This window comes from Lithobates pipiens, unplaced genomic scaffold (assembly GCF_037356315.1).
Source record: "Lithobates pipiens isolate NorthernLeopardFrog02 unplaced genomic scaffold, aLitPip1_a1.2 Scaffold_35, whole genome shotgun sequence".
Taxonomy (NCBI): Eukaryota; Metazoa; Chordata; class Amphibia; order Anura; family Ranidae; genus Lithobates; species Lithobates pipiens.
In genome coordinates, this window is record NW_027507811.1 from 20,876,989 (window position 1) to 20,884,348 (window position 7,360).

General features: G+C 36.8%; 1 protein-coding gene across 2 annotated transcripts; it reads right to left on the reverse strand.

Moving 5' to 3' along the window:
• Nucleotides 1–297: 297 nt before the first annotated feature.
• Nucleotides 298–7,027, reverse strand: LOC143956338 (uncharacterized). Of its 2 annotated transcripts, XM_077466554.1 has the most exons (6): nucleotides 6,967–7,027; nucleotides 2,999–3,169; nucleotides 2,621–2,703; nucleotides 2,360–2,497; nucleotides 2,126–2,267; nucleotides 298–1,218 (listed from the first exon to the last, which is right to left on the reverse strand). In XM_077466554.1, the coding sequence occupies exons 4-6, from the start codon at nucleotides 2,447–2,449 to the stop codon at nucleotides 467–469; spliced, it is 984 nt and encodes a 327-aa protein (XP_077322680.1). In that variant the 5' UTR covers nucleotides 2,450–2,497; nucleotides 2,621–2,703; nucleotides 2,999–3,169; nucleotides 6,967–7,027; the 3' UTR covers nucleotides 298–466. The 2 variants fall into 2 exon arrangements, with proteins under 2 accessions (XP_077322680.1, XP_077322679.1); XM_077466553.1 differs by lacking the exon at nucleotides 6,967–7,027 and having other exon boundaries at nucleotides 2,820–3,042.
• Nucleotides 7,028–7,360: the final 333 nt, after the last annotated feature.

Sequence of the window (7,360 nt, forward strand, 5' to 3'; positions counted from 1 at the left end):
CATTCCCATTACCAATCATCTAAAATTGTGTTCATTTGTAAAATAATAATTATTCTTTAGTCGGTCCAATGAAAAGCTAGCTCTTTCAGTAAAACAAAAAAGATGTGCAGAGTCCAATAAAAAGTTTGGTCCATTGGATTTCCATATTTGCCCATTTTAGTAGTATGTTGTGGGCTCTGAGTGTGGGACTCAGGTAGCATTGTATATTTAGAGGACCCAATTACTATACTTCCTACATCCATCACATCACACCCGAAGAACACCATTATACTTTTGCAAGGCTCCCAAATACACCAATTTGATCATAAAAAGAATATTAGGCTTTGTGAATATTCTGGTGTACAATAAGTGATATTCTTTAACCAAAACATGTTACACAATCTAAATACAAGGTAGGACACACGTGTTCTCTTGTGGCCACTCTTGCCCAAATCTCAATTTCTCCGTCTGAACTTAATAAAGGTTGTTAGTCTACGTGAATTTTCTGATGTCGATCAAGAGCACTTTTCTGGGTGAAGCTTTTCCCGCACCCTGAACATGAATAAGGACGCTCACCCGTGTGAATTCTCTGGTGATTAACAAGTTCTGCCTTCTGAGTAAAACATTTCCCACACTCTGAACATGAAAAGGGACGCTCACCGGTATGAATTCTCTGGTGATTAACAAGTTCTACCTTCTGAGTAAAACATTTCCCACACTCTGAACATGAAAAGGGACGCTCACCGGTATGAATTCTCTGGTGTTTAAGAAGGTTTCCTTTGTCACTAAAACATTTACCACATTCGGAACATGAGAAAGGACGTTCTCCTGTGTGAACTCTCTGGTGACTGATTAAGTTGCTTTTCTGAAGGAAATATTTCCCACACTCTGGACATGAGTAAGTCTTATAACTTTTCTGTTGTATAGGAGGCTCTCCGGTTTCTTTCAAAGATTTCCCAGACACTGTACGTGAAAAGGAGAGCTTACCTGTGTGAGATCCTTCATGGTTTATACAAGATTCTTTGGGATTAGATGGATTTGTTGATGGATCTGTACTGTGAGATTCAAGAATAATAGTATGTGGATCATCAGAAGATTCTTCAGGATCAGAGAAATCCCATGATCTCTCCATTTGATAGGTTTTATGATGTATTATTTGTGTAATGCGTTTTACTCCAGGAGAACGTTGTAACGTGGCTTTATATTGTGAAGATATATTATTCGAGACATAGTGTCCACCTGTAGGAAATCAATGGTCAAATGTTATTAGAATTCTTCATTCCTTTCATTCAGAAGTCATATACAGTATGTTGGTCTAACACTCTACAGTATCTCAGAGCTCTGGCATTGAACTGGGTGCGAACATAATATAAAATATAAATACAAACCAGATAAAGCATACAATAAACAAAAAAACACACTTGGTGTGGTAGGTGTTTGCTTTAATGACATTGTTAGAGTGATAACAGCGATGAGCCGTCCTCCATTGCGTTTATTGGAAACAAGAAACACTGGACTTGCTGAAGACTGAGGTGGTCCTTTCATATGGTATGCAATACTGATAGAGAATTTACTAGATACAGGGACCACATGGCATCTCCAAAGGGTGGCCCATAATATTAAGTGAATGCAATGCTACAGGTAACTGCAAGAGGCTGTTGATATAATATAGGAGGTAATCTGTACAGTGTCTTCAACTCCTCAATTAGAAAACCATTACATCAAGGAATGGAGATGGACCTTTCCTATGGTGTACAGTATCTTCTCCTCATTTGTAGGGAACATAACATTATATTGATCAATGGAGATGGACCTTTCATATAGTGTACAGTATCTCCACCTCATTTGTTGGGAACATGACGTTATATTGAGGAATGGAGATGGACCTTTCATATGGTGTACAGTATCTCCTCCTCATTTGTTGGGAACATGACGTTATATATTGAGGAATGGAGATGAACCTTTCATATGGTGTACAGTATCTCCTCCTCGTTTGTTGGGAACATGATGTTATATTGAGGAATAGAGATGGACCTTTCATATGGTGTATCGTATCTCCTCCTTGTAATTATTTAAATACATACTAAATACTCATAGAAGATAAATACATTGTGAACTTTTTTAGCATTTAGTCATTTTTACTTACTTGTGTCGATATAAAGTGAAGATTCCTTCTGTTCACTTTTCATAATCATCTCCCCCTGCTCCATAGACTGCTGATCTCCACTCACCAACGCCTCTTCTTCTTCCCCTCTTATCTCAACTTTGATATCTTTCAGTTCTTCATCCTGAACCCCAAAATGATAAGATTGATAAAACTGTTAATAATATATATAAGAATGTTATCTTAGTTTACGTTCTATTGCTAAATCCTCTTTACTTGAGAGATGCTGAGATCTTCCTGTGTGAAGTCCTGGGAATACGGAGGATAGACATTCCCCATAGACTGCTGTTCTTCACTAACGATCATCTTTTCTTCCTCTTCAATTTCAACTTTGATGTATTTCAGCTCTTCCCTCTAAATTCCAAAGAAGATAGAGTAGAGATGTGTAAAAAAAAAAAAGAACAAGAGATTATGTAGAAGAATGTCCTCTCATAGCGTAGAACACATTTTTAGGTCTACATGGTCATTCCCACCTACCCGATCATGGTGAGGAATGGTGAGATCTTCCTGTGTGGAATCCCGGGAATAAAGAGGATAAGGACATCCATTATTGGATCCATCTGTAGGAAACACACACACTGACTGAATACATTGTTTCTATGTGTTTATCAGATGATGGGGGATCTAGGTGGACCCTCCGTACTGCTCTCTCCTTTACAATAAAGTCTCCTCTTACCCGGAGATGTGAGGGGTGGCTGAATCTCCATCATGACATCCTTGTAGAGATCCTTGTGTCCTAAATACTCCCACTCCTCCATGGAGAAATAGACAGTGACATCCTGACACCTTATAGGAACCTGACACACACAATGATACAGATGCAGATAATGTCCCAAAATTCCCAGCACCGCTCACCTCTTCTGTCAGCAGCTCAATGATCTTCTTGGTGACTTCTAGAATCTTCTTGGCACTGGTTACCTCTGTTGTCAGGCAGTGAGGTGGAGGCACTGTGATGGGTGATGTCCTGTGAAGACGTCTGCTGGGTGTTAATGGATCTCCAGATATTTTTTTCACTACTTTATAATCCTGTGTAAAGAGAGAAAATAACAATTATCACTACAGACTTCTCAGAATCCTCCTCACCTCTCAGGTCAGGTCTGTGCTTTATTAATAGAGATAAGAGTGATGTCATGTGACCTCCCAGAATCCTCCTCACCTCCTCATGATCTATACAGGACTCTCCTCTCTGTAGACGGATAACAAACTAAGAAATTATCTGGACTGTACTGGGATTAATAATATCTGCAGTAGGGATGAGCTTAAGGTTTTGATCTGAACACAAGTTTGGACTGAACATTAGCTGTTCAGGCATTTGGGTGAATGCCCAAAAATGTACCTGTTCGGCAGGATTTGAACATTATGTATAATAATGGAAACACTTCATGACAGCTTCATGCTGTGAATGGTTGCTAAGGACACTGGGGGGTGCCGGCACCTCCGAGTCCTTAACAACCAGTGACATCACTGGCCCTCTTCACTTAAATGGTTGAGACTATGTTCCTCCATGGTTCTGACACCTTATACATGTTCTTATCTATAATACAGGTCTCAGTAATCTCACTGAACGCAAATCAGAGATTCCCTTTAAAGTGCAACGCTAACTAACATATTTTATTTTAGGTTTGGATTGGCTGAAGAGGATTAATTAACTATAATGAGGATTTCTTCTGTCTGTATCATGATTACGTAGGTAGTTTTTTCCTCACTTCCTGCCCAGGTTATGAGTGTAAAAAAGGGAAAATAGGCCTAATGGGGACACATCACCAAAATAGGTCTAGGAGGGCATTTTTGCTGTGATTGGTACTTAAGATCACATGACAGAGATGGGACAACCAGTCAGTTTTTGGTGAGAGGCCAAAGAGAACCAACAATCCTCCATCAACGAACTGAGAGGTGCAGAATTTCAGCATCACTTCCATCAAATAACGAAAATCAGGAGCTTTATCCCATATTCTATGTACTGTAGGGATGTTCATTCCTTCTGCTGCCTTGTTTAGAACTTAGTGCCTCTCCTGAGCTAAAACAGAGTGATACTTTTTAGTATGGGTGAATTAAAGGTTTAGTGTAGTATAAGATTTTGGATAGGTAAATAAATAGTATAGTTTTTATGGTAGTCCAAAGAGAGGGACAACTGAGAAGATAAGAGAAACTTTTTTTTTTTTTTTTTTTCAAATTTTCTCTTTATTATTCTTTTTCAAAATTATCCATAATACATTCTGGTACATTTACTACATCATACATAAAAAACTCTCTCAATATATAATACATTTACTAACATATCCCCATACACTCAAAAATAATAATAAAAAAAAAAAAAAAAAAAAAAAGGAAACCCCCCCCCCCTCTCTTCTTAACATCTTTCCCTCCTTCCCCCCCTCCCTATCTATCCCCCCTCCCTCTAATATCCCAATTCCCCCCTCCTATCCTCTCTCTCCCCTCCCCCTCCCCCACCCCACATTATAAGTATTCCCTCATTCCACTAGAGGACCTAAACTCTTCCCATTGTTTCCATACAATTGGTAGTTGATTATTTATATATCCTTCTACTCTTATTTGTTTTTCCATAAAGCATATTTCGTTCATTTCACATATCCATTCTCCTATTGTTGGACTCATAGTTTCTTTCCAATTACGTGCTATTATTGTTCTAGCTGCTGTTGTCATATGTTGTATTATCCCCTGTTTCATATTGTGTACTGTATCTGACGTAAGAGAAAATAATGCTATCTTCACATCTGGAGTCAGTCTTTTTCCAGTCACTTTTTGATATATCTCAAAAATCCTTAACCAGAAATTTTTTACTTTCTTACAACTATACCAAATATGCTCCATTGTCCCTTTTTCTATCCCACATCTCCAGCATTTATCTGTGTTGCCTTTATTAATTATTTTTAGTGCCACTGGACTCCAATACCATCTCATTGTTACTTTATAGTTTCGTTCTTGATGTTTTAATGCTGTTGTGGTTTTGTGTATTATTCCTAATATTTTTTTCCATTCTTCTTCTACAATTATCTCTCCTAACTCTTCTTCCCACTTTTTTATTCCTATTAAGTCTCTAATATCTCCTGTGGGTAACAGTGATTCGTATATTTTAGATTTTTATTTTTTATTTTTATGGTTCTGCTCCTTTAATATTATCTGCTCAAATTTAGTTAATGGTCTATTTATTAAGTTTATATTGGTTTCAATAAATGTTTCTAGTTGGTGATATTGCAACCAGTGTTTTTTTATTTCTAATCCGAGATCGCTTAAACTAGGCATATTACCATCCACCAGGATCTGGATCAGTCTTATATTCTCCATCTTATTCCATTTCAAATAGCTAACACTTTCCATTGCTGGCTTAAATTCTGGGTTAGATATCAATGGGGACAAGGGTCCAGTCCTGGAGGATAGCTTTCCTTTTTTGAGCACCGCATCCCATATTTTTAAAGTAGCTCTCACAAAAATTGGTAGTTCCTTTTTTTTCTCCCTTAGTTCAGGTCTTATCCATGGCAGGAATTTTAACTGTATACCTGCAATATCCTCTTCCAGCATTACCCATTGTTTATTTTTACTGTCATGTTGCCAATTTATAATTCTAATCAATGATGCCGCTTGCATATATTTTAAAAAATCAGGTAAAGCCAAACCTCCATTTTCTTTTGTTCTAGTTAATGTTTCTCTTTTTATTCGGGAGGTTTTTTTTGTCCATATAAAACTATTTATAGCCTTCCTTAAATCCATCATTATCCTCTTAGATAAAGCAATGGGTAGCGTTTGGAATACATATAAGACCTTTGGTAATAATTCCATTTTTACTATATTTATTCTTCCTAACCATGATTGTGTTATTCTTTCATATTTTTGCAATTGTTTTATTACCTTACGTATAATCACATTATGATTGAGTTCTTGTATCTGCTTCAGATCCTTCGGAATCATGATGCCCAAATATTTAATCATCTCTTTCTGCCATTTAAACGGAAAATCTTTTTGTAAAAGTGATTGCATTTTATCTTCTAAAGTAATATTCATCATTTCAGATTTTTCGTAATTTACCTTAAAGTTACTTAATTCCCCAAATTTATCAAGTTCTTTTATTATATTAGGGATTGTTATAATAGGATTTGTTATATAAAGTAATAAATCATCAGCGTATACTGCCAATTTATACTCCTTATCTCTAATTTTAATCCCTTGTATATCTTTATTTTCCCTTATTGCATTAATTAGATGTTCCATTACTATTATATATAATAAAGGAGATAGGGGGCATCCTTGACGGGTCCCATTTGATACCTTTATAAGAGAAACTATATAAGAGAAACTTTTTGATCTTGTTGCTCCGTGGATGGATGGACAGTTGGATAAATGGTTCTACATTTAGGATGTATCCGGTCTATAAACCAGAGGCTCTGGATGGAATGTTGAATAAATGGTTCTATATTTTAGGATGTATCGGATCTAAAAACCCGAGGCTCTGCGTAGACAGTTGGATAATTGGCTCTATATTTAGGATGTATCTGATCTATAAACCAGAGGCTCTGGATGGACAGTTGGATAAATGGTTCTATATTTAGGATGTATCTGGTCTATAAACCAGAGGCTCTGGATAGACAGTTGGATAAATGGTTATATATTTTGGATGTATCCAGTCTATAAACCAGAGGCTGTGGATGGACAGTGGGATAAATGGCTCTCAATGAAGGATGTAAATATTCAAATACACTATATATCAGCATCTTATGGAGATAAAAGACATCACAATGACTATGGAGGAAGAGGACGGACATGATGGGGGGATTACTGGGTGTAAATATAAAATAATATTTTATTACCTCCTCTGCTGCCAGTTCCTGCAATGTCTCCTCTCTACTTTTTTCTTACATCACCTGTGACTCGGAACTTCCTGCTTTACTTACATCACTTCCTGTCTTTGCGTTCCACGGACAATAAGTGAGATCACCACCTGGTGGGAAATATAAACACTGCAGCTTGTGTTGTCCTTCCGTACTTCAACGGCTGCTCCATTGTGGCCTCCTGGTCATTGCTGTTGTATAAATGATACCTCACAGAAACCTAAGTATTCCATAAAAATAATGAAATGCAATCATTTTAGTATATTTATATTTATTTATAAGGATTTTTTTTATGTTAATAAATAGACCCCAAATTCATATAGTTCACATTTGTTGTTTTGCAGTTTAGAGCTTCAATATAAAAGTTTAGTTT